General features: G+C 51.5%; 2 protein-coding genes and 1 long non-coding RNA gene across 4 annotated transcripts in view; 2 read left to right on the forward strand and 1 right to left on the reverse strand.

The window, feature by feature from the left end:
- Positions 1-478: 478 nt before the first annotated feature.
- On the reverse strand, positions 479-8,256 carry LOC308559948. Of its 2 annotated transcripts, none has more exons than XR_013999227.1 (4): positions 8,147-8,256; positions 6,559-6,970; positions 4,042-4,143; positions 479-1,058 (listed from the first exon to the last, which is right to left on the reverse strand). It is a non-coding gene; the product is annotated as an uncharacterized lncRNA (long non-coding RNA). The 2 variants fall into 2 exon arrangements; XR_013999228.1 differs by having other exon boundaries at positions 4,084-4,143; positions 8,147-8,237.
- On the forward strand, positions 7,676-13,925 carry IHH (Indian hedgehog signaling molecule). The gene is made up of 3 exons (XM_081143297.1): positions 7,676-8,216; positions 10,546-10,807; positions 12,479-13,925. The coding sequence occupies exons 1-3, from the start codon at positions 7,905-7,907 to the stop codon at positions 13,135-13,137; spliced, it is 1,233 nt and encodes a 410-aa protein (XP_080999423.1). The 5' UTR covers positions 7,676-7,904; the 3' UTR covers positions 13,138-13,925.
- A 9,626-nt stretch (positions 13,926-23,551) lies between these two features.
- The window catches only part of CFAP65 (cilia and flagella associated protein 65), a 31,017-nt gene continuing 29,930 nt past the window's right edge, over positions 23,552-24,638 (forward strand). The window contains exon 1 of the mRNA XM_081142512.1: positions 23,552-23,643. The gene's annotated coding sequence lies outside the window, so the exon portion shown is untranslated. The remainder of the gene's footprint in view (positions 23,644-24,638) is intronic.

The following is a 24,638-nucleotide window of genomic DNA, read 5'->3' on the forward strand; positions in this document are numbered from 1 at the left end:
GGGCATATACCAAAGGATCAATTTCTCTCTCACATCGATGTGTGTGTTTTTTTCTCTCTCCCTCTCTCTAAGCATGTCCTTGGATGAGCACTTAAAAATGTGGCAGGATAATTACGTGATTAGAATAGCAGCACAGGGGGAATAGATAAGCTGTACCATGACATTGTGAATCAAAAAAGATGCAGTGTCTGGATGGTGTTAAAGGGGGAAATGAACATGGCAATGTGTTCATCAAAAGGCAGAGGGCATTCCTCTTGCAGACAGTAGGTCACCCGGCTTGTGAACTGGCCAACTTTGAGATTGTACTGGGCTCTCATACACCCAGGATGCACTGGGCACAAGTTGCAGCCACACTGTGTTTGGAGTGTCACCAGTCAACGAGGTGAAGTACAGTGAGGCCCAGCTCCGGCACCGTGGAGGACTGAACGGTCAAAGTGTGTGTGCATTTTTAGAATTTGAAGAATGAAATAGCAGAACTGTGCCAAACGAAACTATATTTACTTAATCTGTTCATACAGGGTGGGGATGGAGGAACAACAAAGAGCACTTGGTGTTTCTCACCTAGGGTGTGATGTGATAATTCAGAGATGACGTGGTTCCTGTGGGTCATTCACCAAAGCCATTGTGAAGCAGGGACTGCTTGGTGGGAGCTGGGCCCCCCACCACAAAGACATCTGGAACACAGCTCCTGGGGCGACACCCCAGGCGGCACATGTGCCTCCGGGGAGGAATCTCAACACTGACTTCACGGCAGTCGTCAGATGGCATCGCAGCAGGTACGCAGCTGACGTCAAAACGATGTAATGATGATGGAAACCGTCTCAGCCGCTAAACAACTTGAGTAACTGCTGCGGAGAATTCAGTGAGGAGAACGATCCCCAGTGGAAGCTTCGGGGAACAGGCCATATTCCTGACCAAGGGGGGATGGAGAAGCCGAGCTGGTCGATTAAACCTTATGCTGTACATAGACTTGAACTGCAGATGGGAAGGCCCAACAGGAAAATCCCATGTCACCTCAAAGGAACCCAATGGAATGGCACAGCTTTGTAGGGAATGTGCTGGGAATGAGATAGAAAAATCCATATCCAACAAGAAATAGGAATAATTAAAAATGCACTTAGTCATCATAATGTATGACTTACCAGCATCCCACCAACAGGCATTATGCTACATACATGTGTAATGCATGCATTATGTATGGTCACAAAGACATAACTCTTGCTTTCAAGAAAACTACAATCCAAAGATGATATTAAAAGGAGATTTTTTCCTAAAAACTTTTCAAGTGTATGAACTACAAAGTGAGAGCCATGACTATGTATCTCTTTTTTAAAAAGTTTAAAAGAATTGCACGTATAAATGCTATTTGTTACCTGCTTTTACCTTTGCTTAACTATGTCAATGCATAAGTTTCTTTAAAGGGCACATTATCTTCACTCTGGGCTTTATAAAAAGTTTGAAAAACACCCTCATAATCAGAAAGTAGAAAGTCAAGCTCATTCCATTTCCCCCCATGGCTTCATCTTCGACCACACTGGTCTCCTTGCTATTTCTCTAATATGCAAGCACATTAGGGCCTTTGCTCGATGCAGTTTCTCTGCCCCTGGTTACCCACTTAGCTGAAGCCCTCGCCTCTTTCAGGTCTTTGCTTAAGTTGCACCTTCTTGCGGGGCCTCCACTGACCACCCCACCTGGCAGAACACCTGCCTCCTAACCGTGGGCCCTCTTCCCACTAGCTGGCTGTGCTCCCAACCCTTTTGTCCCGTTTATGTTTCGTGCTCATAGTCTTTTCCTATTCCCTTCTAAGACATTATATATTTTACTTATTTCTTATTTACATTTAATTGTCTGCGTCCCTCTTGAATATAGCTCCAGAAGAGCAGGAATCTTGGCTTTTATTTTTGTTGTTCTCTCACATCCCAAGCACCTCGAACAGTGTCTGGCACTTAGTAGGTGCTCAAAAATTGTTGATTGAATAAATGAAGAGAGATTATCTCTCTCACACAGGCTCACAAATACACAGCTTCGCTCACACCAGCAGTATCTTCAAGTGGTTCTAGAAATGTGTGCAGATAAGTGGATGTAATCTTTGTTGTTTGCAGCAACCAGTTGTAAGGTGAGAGTGGGGCTTAAACATAATTTTGTTAGCTATAGCCATAGGGAATGAATTTATCATTTTGCAGAAATGGAGAATACAAGTTATTAAAAAGCAAGGGAATGTTTACCTTCTTTATTTGGCCACAGAGCCCCAGCACCCTTAGGGTGCTATTTCTACCAAGAGAGACTTGTGAGGCGGGTGACCAGTACAAACCCAGATACAGAGCGACAACAGGCAAGTCCGGAGCGTCACGTGAGCATTAAGAGGGTAGTACTCCTGTCCCCCTTTACTGAACATTCACTAGACTGGTATTTGCCAAGATTCTCTTTAAGCAACAATTTCTTCCCAAATAGAGACACTGGGGTGGAAATAAAGCCCATTATTTAGTAAACATGTTATTATCCATATACAGAAATACAGAAATATATTTATATGTATGTCTTCCTGTCTATAAGATTTTCCCACAATCTTTAGTCTCGACCTGAGGGGAAAACACCATTCTCTTTGTAACTAATTCTGCCTTTTCCTCCCCTTTCAAAGTCATCAAAGCAAGGTCTTTAATGCTGGGATCTCTCTGAAGTGCCTTGTAATGAGCTTATTGTTTGGGCAAAGGTAACTTGACATTCCCATTTCTGATCAATAGCTGGCTTTCAAAGCATTGTTAGTTTGGAGTGGCTCTAATTGGATCTCCAAATGCATTCTGGACTGATCTAAGGCTTGAAAGACAGGCATGCTCCCATTTCTGCATGCGGGCCAGATTTGGCGGAGTTGCTAACCTCTTAAAAATCCTCAGTAGAAGTTAGAGTGCTCCAAACCAGCTGGGGAAGTGGTCAAGTCAAACAGAGTTTGAAGTCTTAAAAGGCCAAGATGAAGATAACAGAAGAGTCCCCTGGATTTAGAGAGAGAATGAGTGACTTGAATGAAGGTCAACAACCCAGCATGCTTGTCCTAGGAGTCACTCACCGAGAAACTGATTATTATGGAGCCAAACAAGCTTGGATTCCAACTCCAGCTTTCTCACTGACAAGCTCTGAGCCTCAGTTTGAAGAGAATAGTGTCAACTCCTTAAGGTTTTGGTGAAGGCTACATCAGATGATGTTAGGATTTCTCCCCTTTACTAGGTCGTTCAGCTTGGCTCTTCATCACTACGAGGGCCATCATCTTTGCTTGTACGGCTGCCCCTTTCTAAGGGTCTCCTTCATTCTTGTCAGTCATTTCTTTCCCTCCTTCAAAACTGACTTTTCCAAGAGCTCTCACCTCAAGTTCATCATTTTTTTCCTTTTTAATTTAAAATTATTTTAAATTACAGTCAACATTCAACATTATATTAGTTTCAGGCATACATCATCATTTCTTAATTTCATATTCTTCTAGACCAAGTTCATCTTATCTATTAACCTGTCTGGTTTATAATACATTATTCTGTACTCACTAATGAGTGGCATTCATGGCTTCATAGCTGCCTTTTACTTTCATGATGCATCTTTAGGTTTAAATAGTAAATTCCTGGAGGATGACAACTGTCTTCTACTTATCTCTTTGCATTTTCTATCCTCATGTACCTATTATGCTAGTGTGCACAAGGTAGATGCTCCCTGATAGAAAGAAGTAGGGCCTCCTAACCCCCACTGCCGTCTTGGGCTCACATCTCTGAGCATCCTGGCGTATTCCCCCCTAGACGGGTAATAGGAATCAGAGAACTGAGGCTGCCGCTAGTGGACCCAGCAGAGAACAGAAATGAATTATACATAAGATTTATACTTTACAGCTTGTATTTTAACCCTCTCAACAGCCCTATGAGGTAGGCGATATTAATGTTCACTTTATAGATGAGAAAACTAAAATTCAAAGAAGTCTTGCCCAAGGCCACACAGGCTGAAGGTATCAAAGACGTGTTCAGGCACAGACCTGCCAACTCCAGGCCCAGTGCTCTTTCTACTCACCAGAGCTACTGCTCACTGAGCCACTAGAGGTATTCAACTGACCTCATTCCCGAAACTTGTTTGGTTGTGGCTCGGCACCCATGAGTTTAGAGCAGGGTTGATCTGGTCAAGAAAAAAGGAGAAAAAAGACTAATTGAATATAGAAGTATGGACTTTGTGTGTAAATATATATATGCAAATATGCATATATGAATATATCACTGTAAGTACACTATATTTGCACTAGCACATTACTTTCAAGACTGCAGAGCACTGTGAGTCTGGAGCGGCTCTAATTGGATTGCCACTGAAAATACTAACCTGGTAGTGTACGAAACAGATGTTAAATTATCAGGGTCTATGGTATATGTTGCTCCCTTCCTTTCCCTCCAACCTACTTTTCCAACTTTTACTCTTGTGAACAAAATAATCATATTATCCAAAGAAATAGATTTTACTCAGTTCTCTTAAAAATAGAGATGATTGAGGGGTACAGAGCTCTAAAAGCAAGAGAAGAAAAGTGGTTTTACCAACTGGCCCAGGACTGAGATGTGAGGTGCCCTGATCAGGCTCTGTCACTGCTGCTCACACCCCAGGCCTTTGGTGCTTCCAGAGTGGACACCTCAGTTCTCCAGTTTCCCTGCTGGCAAGAGCCTGGCAGTGACCAGAAATAGAGCCAGACACTATTTGATAGGTCTAATGGGTTGGCCCAATTCAAAAGCTCCCTTGTATCTACTGAACAGCTAAGAGAATAGGCAGCCAAGAAATGATCAGGGTCCTTAGGCCCAACTTGGATAGAAAGTGCTCCAGGTCGCTGCTGTAGAAATCATGATGCTTCTAAATTCTCTCCTCCTCTCCCCCTTCCTCTGCTGAAGGAGGTTGTGCTGATGCTGCTCTAAATTTGAGCTTCAGCTCTTGAACCACCATTGTGTCCTGAGAAGAGACCTATAGCTTTGGAGTAAAAAAATCTCCAGGTTCAAATCTTGACTGTGAGATCACAGGCAAGTTACTTTACTTCTAAAGCTCTAGAGTTGTGGATTTGTAAAAATGGGAAAAATAATTACCGTGTAACGGAGGGTTATTGTGAAGATTTACTAAGTGTCTAAAGCACCTGCCATAGAGAAAAGGTGTGGTCCATGTTAGCCCCAGGACACACCCTGACCACTGCTCCTAAGTCCGTGGGGCCGAGGAGGTTTGGTTTAGGGGGTACAGCCTGAACCGAGGAGGAGGCACAGCCGTGGAGGCGCCCTCACCCGAGCTGCGTCAGCGCTGCCCAAGCAACCCTTATTTGACACTGACCCCATGTTCACCAGAGGTTTGTATTAAACAGGACACCAGTTTAAGAGGAAAAATAAAGAGGAAGAAAGGCAGTGTTAATAAATCATTATAAATGAGAACCTCTGAGAGGATCTTGAAGAAATAGTCTTTCACTTGGAGAGAAGAAGATTGAAAGCGACTCTAACAACCCTTTGAGGCCAGGCTAACGGCCCTAGTCACCAGGGCCAGGAAAAGAGGACAGGAGGTGAATTTACATTCGAGAGGTAGGAAGAAGGAAAGACTGAACTTGAGGCAAAACTTGTATAGAAAGTGATTATAAAAGACCATGGAACCCTACAGGGTTTTCTCTCTCAGAACCCCATAAAAGCAGGGAGCTCCTGTCTGTCTGGATTGGAAGAGGTACTGGCCTGGCTGCGCGGTCTGCCCCAGAGATCTGAGGGCGACAGATATTGTAGGGATAATTCTTCAACCCTGGAAAATATAAGTTAGCACACTCTGAAAGCTTTCAAAGAAAAGAAGCAACATTAGAGTGATCTGTGACTTGGAGACCTAGAATCCGATGCTAATGTGAAAATGAATGGGGTGTAGGGAGGAAGTATGGGCAAAAGGGGAGGAAAGAAACAATCCACTCCATTCCTGGGGGAGCTGTCCTAAATTCTCTGCTGTGGGCCCCAGTCTCCTTGTCTGTAATATGAAGTGCTTGGGTTAAGCACTCTCTTGACTAAGTCCCTTCCAATTCTGAATTTGTGTTCACAAAATTGATCTAGAGAAACTGTGAGTACACCTGTGGAAAGCCACCTCAGTCCCAAACCCAGGCTGTGCTGAATGAGTGGGTGCAGCACAGAGAGAGGGCCTATATGTCCGCTTTGGGGTCAGACCCCTCCCCCCAGTTCAATCCCGCCCTTTTCCTCAGCCAGGGGCAAGTTGAGTATCCTCTTTGAAATTCAAAATCTTCCCTTGTAACATGGGGATAGTAATAGCTCATCCGGGGCTGTGAGTTTAAATTAACAATGCAAGTAGAATACTTGCTATAATAAAGTCTAATAGTTTCCATGTATTGGGCACATAAGCACCAATAAAACTGGTATCTATTGTATCAATGTTCTTGGAATGAGAATTTATAAACTTTTAATTTCTCAGCCTTTTATTTCTATTGCTATTGACTTTGTAGAATGTATTGCAATCAAATCATATATGTAGTTCGTGGTGGGGTTTTTTGGTGGTTGTGGTGGTTTGGTTTGGTTTTTTTAACACACTTGCCTTTTCTTGTTTTGGCAGAATGAAACCTAATTCATTCAGCTTTCCTGAATGGCATATTAAAAACACACAACCCATGTTTACTTCTCCAGCCGCCTCTACATATTCTCTATCCTTGTTCATTTGTAAAGCAGACCGAAGAGTAATTATGTAGCAGCTCCTGTACTGTGTGCCACTGGCTTGGACTCTTCTTTGGGTTCTCAGCAAGCCCCCTGTGTTGCCCTCTTTAAGGTCGTGGTTTCTCTGGTGTCCTGTTGATGTCACCATCTTGGCTGCACTTCTCTGCACCTTGGCCTATGGCTTAGCAATTCCATCTCGCTCCTTTGAACGGCGTTCCCAGTTTCCCACACGGCGGCCGTGGATGTGCACGGAGTTGATACAGAATGCAGCTCCGCCAGGCTGGAGGGCGCGTCTCCTGGGCGAGGGTGGGGCACCAGGTTACTAGCGGCCTCCTGCCTTTTTGGTTTCCTTCCCCGCAGGGGACACCGTAGGCGGCCGTGCGGTCCGGCCACTGCCCCCCGCCCCTCGCGTCCGGCCGCGCCGTGGGTTGCGGTCGCTGTGGGGGTGGCAGCTCCTGTCCCGGAGGTTTGCGCCTGGCGGGGCACCCCGGAGCCGCGGGGAGCCCAGAGGCGCGGCCAAGGCGGGGTGGGGCGCGTCCGGGGGGGGAGGGCGAACTCAGGCGGCGCAGGGGGCGCCGAGGGCAGCGGGCGGGCGGGCTCGTGGCGGAGGAGCGAGCGGGATGAGGGCTGGCTAGTGCCGGGGGCCGCCCGCCCGAGGGGGAGGAGGCAGGGCTGCCCTTGCTGCAGGTTCGCTGTCGAGCACACAGGAGGCAGGGACATGGGTAGGGTGCGGTCTGCGCGGGGCCCGAGCCCGGATCTCTTCCATTTCCCCTCTCACTCGGCCCCGGGCTGCGCCGCAGACGGCAGCAGCTCCCGCTCCGCCCGAGCCGCCTGACCGCCGGGCCGGGGTGCTAACCGCGGGGCCCGCCAACCCGCCGGCCCGGCCAGCCCAGCCCAGCCCGGCGGCCCGCAGCCCCGCCGTCCGCCGCCCCCCGCCGCCGCCGCGTTGCCAAAACAAACGGGCCGGCCTATTTATTGGCGGCGGGCGAGCCGGGCAGCTCAGAGTCGAGGCGCCGAGGGGGACAGCGCGCCGCCACCAGCCAGGGCCCCGGGCCCCCGCCCCGCACCTGAGTCCCGCCGGCCCTGCGCCGCGCCGCGCAGCCCATGGCGCCCCCACCTGGAGCCCCCCGGAGCCACCCCGACGCCTGAGTCCCCGTAGGGCCCGGGTCGACTTGCCCACCCATCAGCCCACCAGGCGCCCTCGCCCGCCGCTCTCCCGGGCTCCCGGCCATGTCTCCCGCCCGGCTCCGGCCCCGGCTGCGGTTCTGCCTGCTCCTGCTGCTGCTGCTGGTGCCGGCGGCGCGGGGCTGCGGGCCGGGCAGGGTGGTGGGCAGCCGCAGGCGGCCGCCGCGCAAGCTCGTGCCACTCGCCTATAAGCAGTTCAGCCCCAACGTGCCCGAGAAGACCCTGGGCGCCAGCGGGCGCTATGAAGGCAAGATCGCGCGCAGCTCGGAGCGCTTCAAGGAGCTCACCCCCAATTACAATCCCGACATCATTTTCAAGGACGAGGAGAACACGGGCGCCGACCGCCTCATGACCCAGGTGAGCGCGACCCGCCCTCCCAGGGCGCCGCCGCCGCCCCGCCACCTGCCCGGCCCTACCCGCCCCCCTGGCACCTTTGCTTCACTGGCTGGCACGCCCCCTGGCACCTGCCCCTCTCGCCAAGCCCAGCTGCCTCTTGCCCAAGATGGCACAGCCAGGGGTCCGGGCGGGAGTGCCGGCATCCCCGAGCCCGCTGATGGCTGTGAGAAGAGCTCCCCGCTGCCGAGCGCCACCGCCCAGCCAGTTGGCCGAGGCCCCTCTGCCCCGGAGCGCCGGCAGCTCGGGTCAGACGCGGCACTCAGAGGCACCCCGACCTGGCTGCCTCCGCGGTCCTTCCCGGCCTAAGCCGCCGCACGGCTTCGCCTCTTTTATTTAGAAGCCATTCGGCACCCAGAGGCGAAGAAGCGCCGGGTGCGGAGGGCCCCACGGCCTTTCCTCCACGCGCGCGCTTGGTGCGCTGCCCCCTCCTGGAGTAGCGCCACGGTGGGGTCGGGGGTTAAGGAACAGCGAGGAAGGTGGAGGTGGGAAAGAGGACTTGCTGGGCTAGCCCACGTGTCTGTCCAGAGAGCTGAGAGGCGCCCCTGCGGTTGAAGGGTGGGGACAGGGGTCTTCGGGCGCCGGAACGAACCTGGGGAATCCCTGGACTTGATGGCTGGGATGGGTTGGATTGTAAGGGAGGGGCTCGGGTGCCGGGGAGGCAGGGAGCAGGAGCTAAAGTCGTCTCTGCGCGCTGAGACCAGCACTCAGCTTAAGCGCTGGGGGGGGGGGGGGGGGCACGCAAACTTTCTTTCCTGCAACCAGGTCCGCAGGGGAAGAGTCCTACGCTCCCTTCCTCAGCGGTCTCCAGAGGCTTCCCCGCAGGCAGACAGCCCACGTTCTAAGTGCTTTAGGAAAAGCAGCTAGACCACGGCCCTCAGCATGCGCCCTGGCGCCGGGGCTGGCCAGCCAGTGTCGGGGCGAAGGTTGGCTGGTGGCCGGGCCGGGCTGGGCGCAGAGGAATGCAGATAAGGATCCGGGCCACGGGCTGGGCAATCATTGACAGCGCGTGCCCTGGCTCTGGACCCGAGGGGGGGGGCGGTGGCGGGGGAGAATGGGGCGGAGAGCAGAGGCCCGCCAGCGAACATAGGTGAGGGGCTAGACGCCTGGAGGCAAGAGCACACGGAGCTCCATCCCGGGGCGGTGAGCGCCCCATCTAGTCTCACCAGGAAGGCCTTGGGTTGTAACCGCGGTTGGCTCCTGCGAGACCGAGTCCAAGGGTCTGTGGGGCCGGGCTCTGCGGGGTGGAAGTAGGTTGAGACATGGGCTGCCCACGCCTGGCGGCACCTCGAACTTCAGAGTCAAGGACTGTGGAAGGGCCCCTTCTCTGGCTGGCCCCTCCCCCCAGTCAACTGCAGGATCCCTTGGGCTGAAGGCACGCGGGGAGTCAGCACAGACAGGTGATCTCTTCCGTCCTTTCCCCGGGGCCCGGCTCTACTCCCACCCAAGTGAGGCGGAGCGTGGAGCCGGCTCCCTGAGATTAGAGGTTCGGTTTCTGGAGTCCCTTCCCAGATGCAGGCAGCGCAGAGGTGCGGAGGACTCTGGGCCGGGTGGACGTTGCCTGGGATTATCAACCCTGCGGAGACCCTTGTAGCGCGCGAGACGCTCCGCGTCGCCCTTAATCCGGCCAGACCTGGCACTAGTCTTTCCACCAACTTCTGGTTCCAGGGCTGTCCTATTTCGGGCAGGGGTGTGGGCAGGTTTTGGACATAAGAGGGTCCCAGCAAAAAATGCTTTGTGGCATCCAGATAGGCCCGAGATTCCCTTCCAACACACCCCCACGCTGCTGGGGCTCCGCACCTGCCGCGCCTCCGCAGCTGGCGTCCCCCGGCCTCAGCCCTGAGGCTACGGTGACACCTACTGGGCATCTCGGGCCTTGCACGCCTAGCAGGCCAGCCGCCGGCGGTCGGCTGCGCTCCCACCCCTCCAGGTAGCAGGCGGCCCTTGGTCTCCGGTGCTTCGGAGAGACAGAGGGACTGGGCGCCCGAAAGGTGTAGGCGGGTCTGTGGAGGAATCGGCACCCCCAGCAGGGCGGAACGAGCACAGAAGGGAGGGGCCACTTATCAGAGAAAGGAGCCCTGAGGTTGCGGGGCTTGATGAGCCCTCCGGGTTTTGGCGTCACCGTGCTATCAGGTCCATGGGGCAGCCGTATACGCAAGTTGGGGCTCTGTGTTCCTAAGAGAGAGGAGAGCAGCCTCGCGGGTTTCCCGCTCCCGCGGGTGCGCACCGAGAGCGAGGCTGCGCCTCCGCGCGGGCCGGCTCCTCCCGCCAACCCGGTGCTTTCCTCCTGCAGCGCTGCAAGGACCGCCTGAACTCCCTGGCCATCTCGGTGATGAACCAGTGGCCCGGCGTGAAGCTGCGGGTGACCGAGGGCTGGGACGAGGACGGTCACCACTCAGAGGAGTCGCTGCACTATGAGGGCCGCGCCGTGGACATCACCACGTCCGACCGCGACCGAAATAAGTACGGCCTGCTGGCGCGCCTGGCCGTGGAGGCCGGCTTCGACTGGGTGTATTACGAGTCCAAGGCCCACGTGCACTGCTCCGTCAAGTCCGGTGAGCCGCTGCCGGGGGACTGGGCCCGGGGCCGGGGCCGCAGGGCGTGGGCAGGCGGCGCGGGGCCCGCTGGGGCCCAGAAGGTGAAGAGACCCGCCCGGGGATGGAGGCGGGAACCCCGGGAGAGAGGACGTCGGCGGCGCTCCCCGCTGCTGCTTGTGACCGCCTGCTCCGCCCCCAGCCTGGTGGGAGCCTAGGGAGACAGGGCCCTGTCCCAGCGCAGCTGGGTGCCGACCTTGAGGGCCACAGCCCAGAGCCTGCTGCAGGAGGTTGGAGACAGAGCGAGCTGAACAGATGTGGAAGCCAGGCTGTGAGAGAGACGGCCTCCCCACCCAGCGTGGTGCAGAACAGAGGCGGGCGGTGGGGCGGTGGGGCGGGCCCAGGGTGTGCCCGACGCCAGCACGTCCCCCCAGGAGCCAGAGGCCCAGAGGTTCAGAACCGACAACCGGGCTGCAGGTCAGGCCCTTTAGGGCTCCTCCCAGGGGGCGCAGGCGTCCCCAACCTCTCCCTCAGGGCCCCGAAGCTGGGCATTTTGGGGCAAAGCCAGCCAGGAGGGCCAGAATAAACAGAGTGGACTCAATAAAGTGGATTTTCCCAGATTTGCCGCCTTGTTGATCCGAATTGGCAGGCACTGGGGCCTTGCCCCTCTCTCAGACCTTGTCAGCCTCCCTGTCACCACACTGGACCCAGTCATGCATGCGTCAAATGATTCCTGTGTGACTGTCAGCCTGGCCCCTGGGGGCTGCAGGCTCAGCCCCCCACCCTGGCACCAGGCAATAATTACACTTGCAGACCCTGCACACTGAGACCAGGCTGCTTTTTACTATTCCTGATCAAACCTGGGCCCACAGTGGTGACCCCCCCACCCCCTTTCCCTCAGCACTTTCCTCCCAACAGTATCTACTTCAAGTCACATCCACCCTCACCTGCAAACACTGGCCGGGTACCAGCTCCCAGTGGCCACTTCCATTCATTATTCCTGATCCCCAAACACAGTTCTCCACCCCACCCACTGATGCCACTGTGTCCTGTTCCTGCACAAGGACCCAGCACATGAACTGTGACAGTGACTTTACCCTGGCCACTGAGCCAGGCTTCCCTGGGGTCTGTGTTCACCCCACGGCTGGTCCTCCTCCCACTTCCATACAGACTCCGAGGGCCAGCCCTGGCACAGAACTTGGGGTGTCAGTCTGAGAGGGCAACTTTGGGGGAGTATCTGATCAAGGGGTGAGAAATAATGGCACATTTAGACCCCAGAGAAGTGAAGTTATGCACCTTCTCCACGAGGATGCAGTTTTGTGGGTGTCAAGTCACAGCTGACCACCGCCTGGCTCAGCTGACCTCTGACCTCTCTGACTGCTTCACAACATTGTCAGGATTGAAAACAGATGGGGGGCTTCATCTGGGCTTCAGGATGGCCTTTTCCTTCTCACTCACTGGAACCACAATATGCTCCTCTCATTGGCAAAGGATTAGACTGGGGAGGAGGCAGAGATCACATTGTGGGTTGGAGTGGGTTCAAGGGCTGCATGGGATGCGGGGACAGGGGCCAAGATATGGTGATGGGGGCTCTCTGGGAGCATGAGGAGCTCTGGCTGGGCTTGGGAAGGGTGCTGTGGCTGGGCTCTGATCTCCGCAGCAGTAACACCTTCATGTCCCTTCTCCCCACAGAGCACTCGGCGGCAGCCAAGACAGGTGGCTGCTTTCCTGCTGGAGCCCAGGTGCGCCTGGAGAATGGGGCACGTGTGGCTTTGTCAGCCGTGAGGCCAGGAGACCGGGTGCTGGCCATGGGGGAGGATGGGAACCCCACCTTCAGTGACGTGCTCATTTTCCTGGATCGAGAGCCAGATAGGCTGAGGGCCTTCCAGGTCATCGAGACCCAGGACCCCCCAAGACGCCTGGCACTCACACCCGCCCATCTGCTCTTCACCGCCAACAATCACACAGAACCAGCGGCCCGCTTCCGGGCTACATTTGCCAGTCAAGTGCAGCCTGGCCAGTATGTGCTGGTGGCTGGGGTGCCAGGCCTGCAGCCTGCCCGAGTGGCAGCTGTCTCCACACATATTGCCCTTGGGGCCTATGCCCCACTCACAAGGCACGGGACGCTGGTGGTAGAGGATGTGGTGGCCTCCTGCTTCGCGGCCGTGGCTGACCACCACCTGGCTCACTTGGCCTTCTGGCCCCTTCGACTCTTTCACAGCTTGACGTGGGGCAGCTGGACCCCAGGGGAGGGTGTACACTGGTACCCCCAGCTGCTCTACCGCCTGGGACGGCTCTTGTTGGAAGAGAGCAGCTTTCACTCACTGGGCATGGCTGGGCCAGGGAGCTGAAAAGATCCCTCCGCTGTCCTCCCTGGAACTGCCTGAATGGATCCAAAGGCCTCCCTGCCTGGAGGGCACTGGCCCTGGAAGGGACCTGAGCAGGGGTGATGGATCCCACCATTTCCTCTACTGCAGAGCTATACCATTGAGACTTGACTGGGCAATGCCAGTGTCCTCCACCACCATCTTGGTGTAGTGACAGAGCTGCAAGCTGAGCTGGCAAGGGGGGTGGTCTGTCCTTCTAACCTATAGAACTCCAGGCTGGCACAGTGGCTCCCTACCCAGCCAGCTCTCACGACGGTTTTTCATTCTTGCCTCCCCCAATGGGGAGAGCCCATTCCATCTGTCTTAGGCCCCCTTCGGTGGGCTTGCACCTCAGTTGATGCTGCTAGATTCCCTGGGAGCCAGCAGGGAGCTGGCTGGATTCAATGCTGCCCAGAACTGAGAAGTCTGCAGGGTGGGGCAGCTATTCTGGTCATCCTGAGACATGTCCTTCCTCCCTAGCCACACTCCTTGGGACACATCCAGAGACTGTTGCTGTCAGTGGGCAGAGTTCTGTGTTCCAGCCAATGTGATCACAGTGCCCGGAACCAGCAGAGTGGGCTGGATGTCCTTCCCATCTCTGTCCAGGCTAAGCTCCCTCTTCTGCTGAACCATGACCCCCACCCCCTCCTCTGGTCAGTCTCCCCCACCTTATTTATTGGCGCCAAGGGAGAAGCCCATGGGAGAATGTTGGGGATATTTTGGCCTTTTCTTCCTTTTGTAATAAAAATTATTTAAGTTGTTAGAGCCATAGAGTCCAGAATGCTGAGTGGGTTCTGTCATGGATAGTCTGGAGCCAGGGGTGGGCCTGTCCAGGGGTGTGCTCACTTTCGGTGACAAAACCTCTAGTGCTCTGCCCCCTCTGCAGGCCCTTTCTCATCAGTATTTCTGAGAAGTCCCAAAAGAGAGCTGGGCGCATGCTGGGCCAGGCCTTAGCATGCTGACCCCATGGTTGGACCAGAGAGAGGTGAGGTAGCTAGTCGACCGTCACTTCGCTCATCTAGAACAACCTCTTATGCTCCAGTCAAGGTGCTTTCCCTGATGACTCCAGCCTTTCTTGGGGCCTGGGTTTTTGACTCTTCACTGTGGTAATGGATCATGGCAGGAAACGATTCTGGAGACGTCACATCTGCCTTCTGACTTGGATAAATCAGAGTCCCTAACCTGGCAGTTCTTAAACCTCAGAATCACCTGGGAAGCTTGTTTGAAAGTTATTCTTGGCCCCACTCCCAAGATTTTGCTTTAATAGATCCAGAGAAAGACCCAGGAACTTACTTTTACAAACACCCCAAACATGGCAGATGGTCCATGGACCACACTTTGAGAAACATTGCTTAGTCTAGAGAAGGCCCATTTTACTGCCAAAACAAGATGATCCTCTTCTTCATTTTGTCTTGGTCTTTTTATCCCAAGGCAGGTTTTTCTGTGCTCATTACAGGTTAGCTGATTCCCAGGCTCAGTGGTACAATTGTTGAATTTACAGAAATTTCATGAGCCAGTTGATATAGACCATTATGGGGCTATTTACACCATGGAAATTGGTGTATGCTACAAATTAGGGTTTCCCACACTGTGGAGAGCCAACTGATAGAGCGCACCACTGCCCAAATTCTACCCTCCTACAGAGATTACTGTTGGGGGTGACCTTGCCCATCACCCACCTCCATGGAGGAAAACTCCAGAGAAAACTTCAATCCTTGGGAACTGTGTCATCTGGGGGGAAATAGGCCCCCACAAGACTTTAATGAATAAAAACTGCTATCATTTAATGAAGAGTCCCCATTGCCAGGCATGGTTATAAGTGCTTCACATGTAGAACCCATTTAATTTTTATAACAGCCCCATGTGGTATATACTATAATATTGTCATTTTCCAAATGAGAACACAGAAGCACAGGGAGGTTTAGTAACTTGCCCAAGATTATGCAACAAGTGACAGAAGCAGGATTTGAACCTATGCATCTAGCTCTCGGACTCACTGCTTTTTTGTTTTTGTTTTTGTTTTTGAGGTAACATTGGTTAATAACATTATATAACTTTCATAACATTATAATTAAAAATCTGTATACACTATAGTGTGCTCACCACCATAAGTCTAGTTTCCATCGTCACCATACTTTTGACTCCCCCTTACCCATTTCTCCCTCCCCCATCCCCTAAGGCCCCCTGTTTTCACCACAGGCTTTTCCCTTGGTGAACTTGGGTCTTATCTGGAAGGTCCTGGCATGCCAGACCTGCAAAGCTGCTTTGTTAGAAGTTCTAGAATGGACTCATCACTCTGTGGCAGATGCTCATGAACCAGGCTCACAGGAATCAGAATGTCCATGAATTCATTTAAGACGACAAACATAAAAGGTCAAGGTCAAGATACTCTTGTCACTCATTTTCACATTCTCTCCCTTGTAGGCATTCTACGTGTGAGAAAGAGAGAGAGAGAGAGAAAGAGAGAGGGAGGGAGGGAGGGAGAGAGGGAGGGAGGGAGGCTCTCTCCTGTGGAGTTGGGGAGGGAGCATTACCCATCTCTCCTTCTGGCCCTGGGTACACTCTGTCCTGTAGACACAGAGCCATTTGGTGCCACCAGGCATTTCTGTTTTAGATGGGCCTACCCAGGAAAAACATTCATTCTCTGACAGAGAAGGCTGCTAGGCTTCAGAAAAAAACTTTGTCTGAATTTAGTCCCTCAAAAGACCAACTTTGGGATGAATGTGGGGCCCTGCAGATTTTCTGGGGATCCTGGACTCAGGTCCGAGGAGACTATGTGGGCAGGGAGACAGGAGAAACAACCTGAAAAGTTGCCCTCTGCCTCTGGAGTGTGATGCCCTAATCCCTCCCGAACCCGATGCCAAGGCCCAGTAGAAGGTCAACCACAGAGCCTAGGCCCAGGCAGCCACTGACCCAAAGCCTGGCTCATGCTCAGCCCTTGGCCAAGGCTGCTGTATCCACACTTGTAACCTTCATTCACCTGTTCAGTCATTGCTTCCTGGACACGCTGTGTCAGGCCCTGCCCCCAGTGAACTGGACGGCAGGGAGCAGCCCTGGGAGAGGGGTAGCCATGCCCTGCGCTGAGGGCTGTGCCTGCCGTCCTCACGGGGCTACTGGAGAGCCACAGAGAGGCTGGAACCAGGACAACTTCCTGGAGATGCGGGCCCTGCAGGGAGGGCAAGGAGGTGAGTAAAGGAAGGAAGGGATCCAGGGTGAAGGCCGCATGCAAAGGCTTGGAGGCTCGAGCGAGGCTGGGCTGGAGGAGCGCCCAGCAGGTCAGCATCACAAAGTCAGTCAGTGCGTGTGGTTTGGCAAAGCTGAGGCAGACAGGTGGGCAGGAGTTAGAGTACACAGAACTTTTGTTCCACGCATTTGGACTTTATCCTGGGGGCTTGGTGAACTCCTCGAGGGTTTGAAGTTGGTGAAACTTGCAACTAGATTGTTTCGGAAAGCTCACCCCACTGCTGTGTGGAGGGCAGACAGGAGGAGGCAGCTACAGAGGCAGGGAGTCCATTTACTAAGTAAAAACATTCAGCAACTTCTGGCCTGAAGAAGTGGCTATAGGAGTCAGAAAAATGGTAACGGACTGTAGACATTTGGGCAGGAAAATGGCCAGGACTTGAAGCCGGTTAGGATAAGCAGTAACAGTGAGAAAAGGGCCCAAGTCAACTTCAGGTATTTAAGCCTGAGATCCAGCTCCCCCATGCCCAGCACCCTTGACCTTGGTTGTGAGGACTTTGGAGCAGCCTGGGCAGATTGCCCTCAGCATAGGGGCCACTGCACCCTGGCTTCTTGACTTATCTGTGTGAAAGCCTCTCCTCAGGTCCCCCAACACAACCTCAGGCTTGCCTGCCTGCAGATGGCTTCTAACAGTGAGAGGTGCTGTGTTGGGAAGGGCTGAGCTGAATGCAACAATCCTTTAGGCAACCAGGCCTGCTGCTAATGCTGTAGCCCAGGTGTGGGAACCAGAAACAGGCACCTCTCCATTAAAAAACTTAGCAAAATGTCCCCTAGGAGATCCAACTAGAAAAGGCAACCCCTCTGACCTGGTGCCAGGGAGACCCTTGCGTGTGGGGCATGCAGCATGTCTGGGTTTCCTGGCAGGGGTGGTGGTGGCAGCTCCTCCGACCCCATGCCCTCTGCCCCCTGGGTGGGACACACCTCCAGGAGCTTGCCCCATGCCCCACACCCCAGCTTGGTTCTCAAAGCCTCTTTGTTCTACTGGGACAAGCTCTGGCCAGCCCAGACCCGATAAGGCTGGGTCAGGCTGATAGCAGCCCTGCCCCTCGAGCCCAAACCACACCCAGATTGCCTTGCACGCACATTGAATCCCCCTCAGATGGGCATAGATTCAAGATGCTTCCTGCCCAGGTTGGGGTCTAGAAGCCTTAACCTCTAAGCTGACCCTCCCTTTGTCCACTTAAGACCTCCTCTCATCTGAATGGGGAAGCAGGATAAGGAAATTATCCCCATTTTAGAGATAAGTGATTAAGTCTCCAAGAGGAAAAATGACTCACCCACAGTTATTTATTCCACAATCAGGAGCATCAATTGTTCTAGGTCTGCTATTTACAGTATCTTTTAAAATCCTAACAGCCCATGAAGTGAGATTGTTCTTAATTCCTACTTTGCAGAAAGGTGAAGTCCAGAGGCCCAGAGAGGTGAAGTCACTTTCCCATGGTGACACAGTAGCAGAGTCCAGACTGGAACCCAAGTGCCCTGCAGCAGCAACTGAGGGAGGTGAGAACTGATGAGTCACCATCCCAGTGGAATGGGAGGAAGTCACTTCCAGCATCAGCCGAAAAGATCTGATGGAGCTGGAGTGGCCAGGAACCTGTCTGGGAAAGTGGTTTTGGAGGAATAATGTTCTAGACACTATGAGAGAATCCCATTTAGGTAGGAGTGGCAATGGTTAAAATATGCCCACAATTATTTGACACTCCTCCCCCCTTGAATCTAGCCTGAGGTTAGAAAAAGGTGTGTAGCTTCTTCCTGGTTCTACCCTGAGATTGCCAAGCTGAAGCATCTATAGATTGGTGTTCCAGTCCACAGCCAGCACAAACTTTCAGCCATGTGAGGGCACCGCCTTGGACTCCAGCCCAATGGAGCCTTTGGCTGGCTTCAACCCTCGCCAACATCTGAATGTAACTGCATGAGAGACTCCAAGCGAGAGCTGCCTGGCCATGCCCTTCCTGAATTCCTGACCCACAAATGCATAAGCAAAAATAAAATGATTGTTTGGAATCTTGAGGCTTGGAATAATGTCTTGCACAGCAATAGCAAACAGAACAAAGGCAAAGAGGGAATGGGAACGGGTGAAGGCATCTTCTGAGGCTTTCCAGGGGCATTTAACACACTTTTACACAAAAACTTTTTTAAAAGGAGCCTGCATGAAATTGGAGGAGGTGTGATGCCTCTTCATCTTCTAAAGGGGCAGTGGGAGAGGACACTGACTTGGAGTAAACTTGGGGCAGAGAGAGATGGAGATAAAGGGAAGAGTTGAATAAGCATATCTCTTTACACTCAACTGACTGAAAAAATGTTATGTATCTGCTCTAGCAGCAGGATCTCTGATAAAGCAACTCTTAGAGGAATGAAGAGCCTCCTGGGAGGAAGGAAGCTCACGGATTCAGGCTAGTGGCTAGCAAGAAGTTGTACACGGCCAAGTGGAAGAAAGTGCTCTTAGAGATTTTTAAAAACCCAATGTTAGATATTGAAGAAAGTGCTCAAAGGTCAGGGACAGATTGGAAAAGAGCTGGACATTCCTGTGTACTGTTGCTGGCCACATTTTCCCACAGTGCCCCTGTAAGCAGAAACTTGCAGAACCGCTACAAAAAGGTCCATGAAAACGAACTTAGAAGTGCTCTGTTGCCCCGATATACTCCAGGTGTGTCTGCACCTGGCTTCTGCACACACCTGCAAATGCCCAACTTAAGAAAACCCAGAGGAAAGTGACAAGGCAGGTAATAGGAAATGGGTGTGGCTTTGGGGAGTGGTTGGGAGTGTAGGGGTGGAATGGTTAGCTCGAGGACAGGTTTCCTGGTTTTGAACACATAATCCTGAAGAAGCATAAAATGGGCATGGCTAAAATCTAATAAAGAGAGGGAAGTAGCAAGTTTACAGTGGAGAATCCGGGCAGACACTGCTTTAGCTAAGTGATCAAAGTTAACATCACCAATAAAACATTGACCTCATGTACCCTCTGATATGATGCACCGAGAAGGACATATCACCTCTCTGCTATGCTTCTCAATAATGCACACCTTACTCTATTACGAGAAATAAACCCAGATTGGGGGAAATTTTACCAAAAATGTACAGTATTCTTCAAAGGGTCAAGGTCATGAAAGACAAGGAAAACTCAGGAAGTGCCCCAGGTGGGATCCTGAATTAGATACTGAAACAGGAAAATGACATTAATGGAAAATTTTGTGAAATCTAAATAAATTCTATACTTTCATCAACAGTATTTGTTGGACCAAGGTTAATTTCTTAGTTTTGATAAATGATCTATGATCATGTAAGATGTTAACCAGAGGAAAGTTGGGTGAAGGGTTTATGAGACTCCTTGCACTGTTTTTGTGATTCTTCTTTATATCTAAATTTAACTCACATTTTTTTAAAAAAATCTAAAAGATAGAATCTCATAGACCAGTCAAAGGTTGTCTCCACCATACCTGAAGTTCAGGCCAACATCCACAGTCAAAGGAAGCCAGATGCACTGAGCCAGTGGTCATGTCATGACACCTTTACTTGAGAAAGGACCCTGGTCAGAAGTGAATTGAAAAAGGGTTTGAGGAATTAGATAGAATGGAAAGTCACAGAATAATAGTGTTCTTCATTCATTCAGAGCCTATAATGAGCCGGGCACTGTGCTAAGTTCTTTAAATATTTTATCCCACTTAAATTTCACAAACTTTGAACTGTTAAAGTTTTCCCTGTTTGTGGAAGAAACAAGATCATAGCTAAGAGCTGGTGCAGTTGGGATTCAAATCCAGTCTGCTTTACTCCAGAGCTTGTTTTTAATCACTCCACTGTACTGTCTTCTCAGGGATGTCCTCTTTTAGTTCATACCTCAAGGTTTCTGCACTGGGGTGGGTGGGAAAAGAGGAGATAGAAGGCAGGAGGAAGTGGGTGGCCTAGGATTGGCTGGTCAGCAGGAGCTGTCCATGGTGCTGGCCAGAGAGTCTTTGAGCTAGAAGGCCAGCGGGGATGGTGTAGAGAAGACAGCTGGGAGAGTTCACACAGAGGAGCACTGCTCAGAGTAGAAGGAAAGAGCAGTTAGATGTGGTAACAAGTCTTTTCCCAATGAGGAGGAATTAGAGGGGGAAAGACTTCAAGTTTTGGCTTGAAATAAATAACCAAGCCTACAGTAGCTGGTGAGGTAGGATTTGTCCTTAGGTCTGACCTGCAACTAGTACTATTCAGTAAAGCTATACTGATTATTGAAATCTGGAAATACTTTGGTACTAGTTGCTAAGTAGTCACTGACTGATTCTTCCACTGCTGTGTCTGCTCTCCCAGGCCCCCCCCCCCCCCCGCCCTGCACTTCCAGGATCCCCCATGACCCAACAACTAATGGGTTACGGCCTGGCACAATGTGGGCTCCCAGAACCCTGCTCTGATTCCAAGGCCCATTCACATAGGTCGTGCCCATACCTTAGCAATTGTTAAGTATTTTGAATATTACCCCTGTTTGTTCCCATTTTACAGATGAGGAAAGTGAGGTTCTGGAATGTTTAACAATTTGCTTGAAATTGCTCAGCTATTAAATGCTGGAATCAGGACCTGAACTCAATCAATTCTTCTGGGACCGAACCTCAGGTACTTTTCCCTCCATCTCCCTACTATTGGCCTGTTTGTCTATCTACCTTTTGTGGGGACAATGAGTAGTGGGAGAAAGTTATTTGGGGGATTAGATTGGCACAGGAGAGTCAGAAAACCTTATGGGGGCCCCAGGCAGAATAAAACCCTTTTCTTTATATTTTCTTGCCATATGGCAGCCTACCCCCAAATCCCTGATACTTTTGTGCTGTGGCAGCTGTTTCAGGCTGGAGGTACCATCAACCTCTTAATGCACTTTCCTGATTACTCGGTACCTATACCAGCCTCAGGTAATAGATGAGGCTTAGAGGGGTCATGTGACTTGCCCAAGATCACATGGCCAGTAAGAGGCAGAGTCAGGATTAATTTAGATCTGCCTGATTTTCCAGCCCAGAGTCTTCTCTATTCCATGGTTGTGGAGCTGGTGGAAGGGAGTGGTGGGTGGTGTGGATGTGTGGGGGTAAAAGTTTAGAAAAGATACTTTTGTGTGTGCTGAAGCCCAAATCACTGAGTGTGCTTTATCTTTATTACCCCCACACCAGCTTCCTACTGGGAGAACTGGAGTCCGTCTTCTACCCATCCTCCTTCCTCTCTTTCCTCCACATTCTGGTCCTCATCAATTTCCTGAATCATCACTCACCCTTGTTCATAACCTTGAACCAAACAGCACCCACCCCCATTGTCTTTCTTGGATCCATGAAGGATATAGTCACTAGGACCCAGCACCTGTTATCTCCCATGGGTTCTGGGCTTCTGGAAAAGGGGACTTCTGAGGCACACCTGGCTTCCTCTCTTTTCCTCAGGCTCAAACCCTTACCACGATCCTTTCCATGCTGTTCACCTCATGAGGCAAAGTCCAGTTCGGGCCTCTTTTTGCATTTAAGTTATACCTTTGAAATGTCAGAATAATCTTTTCCAGACCCCCCGGCACAGTCCCCACAGCAGAACATAAGGCCACAGAACCCCTATGTATCTTGTTCCTCCAATACCATCTATGTGCTGTGTTATTAACTACACTGTGCCCACCAATGTAAAAGAAGTGTGTGTCTCTCTGATTTATTTTTTTTCAGTCCCAGAGATGTCCCTGCTTTGCTTTCTCCTGCCCCCTTAATTTACCATCAATGGATCTTATGCAACCCTCTTTATGTCTCCTCTTTTTATTCTTATGTATAAAATAAGATGCAAAACTGCCACTCTGCAGAGTTTTTTCTCAATCTGTTGAGATTTTGCTTCCTGTCAGTTTGGCTCAGCTAGACTCATAAAAATTCTCTACAGGTTTGGACATTCCTTATGTTGACACTACTAAGAATCTCTTTCATTGTCCCAAGTCCAGAATCCACCAAGGTTTGGGCAGATCTCTGGAGAGACAGTCCCCCAGTGAAGAGGCACAACGATGTGTGGCTCCTAGCATGAGCTCTTCTTCCTCACTGTGGTTTTATCCTGGGATTCCTGAGGCTACCACCAAGCCTTGCCCCCAGAGCCACTGCTCCCTATTTCTTTTTTACCTAAAAATGGACAAACAGGTCGCACAGGTCCAGCTGAGTCAGGCTGACCATTTCAAAAGATCTTAGGGAAAAACAAAAAGGAAATCATTATAGAAACTACAAACAGCATAACAGTCATTAAGTCCAAATTTCAGGTCTCAGGTTCTGAGAATAACATTAAAACCAGTGAGAAGCTCACCAAGTTCCACATTCCTTGATCCCAAGTAAACTCCATGCCTTGCATAACTACCGGGCCCCCAGCCTGTCCCTTCCTTCCAGTCCAACCAGCCTTTGGCCATGTGATCTCCCACACCAACTCAGGCCAGTTTGTCATCAAAGTCTATCTTCTACCTTTCACAAGTAAACCCCAACTTTCCCAGAATGAGAATTTACTTTCTGGGTTTACCCCTAGACTCACTAAGGTTCCTCCCCTTAACACCCGCCCCCACCACTGTCCTGGGGAGTGAAGCATCTTTAATTGACCATGAATGAACTTTGAGGCTTTTGGCATCACTCACCAAAGGAGTCTCACCAAATGAGACCTTGCCTCACAACACACATCTGGACTAATGAACGAAGGGTCCAAAAATTCATAGTATGTATAACAATGCCTTCTTCAGTGCCTTACAGAGTTAGCTTTGTGTTGGTCAGGAGGTAAGGACACATTCTCTCCAGCCAGCAGAAGGGAGCCGTTTGCGAAGCAATGTGCAAATAAGAAATACTACGGGCCGCTTTTAAATTAGCAACTGCAATCACGGAACAAAGATCCGCTTGAGATTCTGATCCTTTGTCATCAACCCGTGTCGGGGAAAGAACAGGATTGACTCCCATTCAGGTGACGAGTCCATGGAATAGCTTCCCATGAATTTGGTCAACTAAAGTCGCAGTTGTGAGGACGTAGCAACCAAGGGACTGTACATACCACGTTGCAACTGGTAGAAGCCCATTTATATTAGCAAGGAAAGTCAGACAATTCAAAACGAGGGTGGAGATGACAGTTGGGCGGCGCGTTCGCCTTCTCTGAGGCATGACTCGTTCGGGCCACCGTCGTTGCCCTGGGATACCAGGAGACGCCTCGCCCTGTGCGTCCTGTATCTATGGATACGACGCCGGGCGGCGGTGTGAGTTTTGAGCGTTGATCCCAGGGACCCAGGGACCAGGAGCGGCGCGAGTGACCAAGAAGGTACCTGCCCGGGAGACTGCCTCCCCCGGGAAGTGGCCAGGGGTCCCCTGCTTGTCCTTCAGAGAGTCCCGTGGGATTGAGAATTGAGCGAGATCGATCAGACTGGGGGTCCCGAAGAGAAGGGAGGAACAGCCCTAAGTAAATTTTGTTCCTTTCTTTTACCTACTCCTTCCTCCCTCAACTCTACAGGACGACCTGCCGCTTTTTCCACTGTTCATCTTAGGAATTCTTAGGTTGGAAATTAGATAATTAAGCAAACTGATAAGATATTTTTTAAAGTCCTTCCGCCCGGCCGGGCGTGGCTCAGCGGTTGAGCATCGACCTAGGATCCAGGCGTTGGGGGTTCGATTCCCGGTCAGAACACATGCCCAGGTTGCAGGCTTGATCAATGACTCTCCTATCTCTCTCCTTTCCTCCCTCTAAAATCAATAAAGATATATTAAAAATAATAGTAATAAAGTACTTGAGATTAGAAAGCTGGGTTAGAAAACACCACCACCTTGCCCAGTGTGTTCACAGTGATTGCAGATGTGCCTTTTGGAAGAGTAGTGCAGGCTAGTGTGGAGGTTATGGTTGATAATTATAGTAACAGTTTTATCTAGGGCTTTTTCAAATCCTGTTTCATTTGAGTTTTGCATCAACTTTGTGAAACAGTCAGCACAACCCTCACTTTACAGGTGAGGAGACAGAGGCTCGGGGATTTGGAGAAACTTGCCCATCTCAAATTAATCTAAGCAGATGCTGGAACCCGGCTTTCCCTGCTCCAGGACCAGTGCACACTCCCCTAAGCCCTAAGCCCTGGCCTGGCCTGCTTTCTACCCCATCCTCTCTCATCTCTTCTACACACTTGCTGCGATGTTTCGTGTGTCGACTGGAGACTTCTCCAGAGACCTGAGGCAGGGGCTGTCTGTAGAAACCCCCGAAGTCACAGAGATTAAAAGAGTCAGGGTAGAACTACAAAGCCATCCAGTAGTAGAAAAGTAATGGGACCTCTT

The sequence above is a fragment of the Miniopterus schreibersii genome (assembly GCF_964146895.1).
Source record: "Miniopterus schreibersii genome assembly, chromosome: 7".
Taxonomy (NCBI): domain Eukaryota; kingdom Metazoa; phylum Chordata; class Mammalia; order Chiroptera; family Miniopteridae; genus Miniopterus; species Miniopterus schreibersii.

What these genes read in the sequence shown, in the direction of transcription:
- IHH (XM_081143297.1), top strand. Translation starts at nt 7,905, where the DNA reads ATGTCTCCCGCCCGGCTCCGGCCCCGGCTGCGGTTCTGCCTGCTCCTG. An exon ending in CCGACCGCCTCATGACCCAG is followed by an intron (nt 8,217 to 10,545) that starts GTGAGCGCGACC and finishes TTCCTCCTGCAG; the next exon opens with CGCTGCAAGGACCGCCTGAA. An exon ending in GCACTGCTCCGTCAAGTCCG is followed by an intron (nt 10,808 to 12,478) that starts GTGAGCCGCTGC and finishes TTCTCCCCACAG; the next exon opens with AGCACTCGGCGGCAGCCAAG.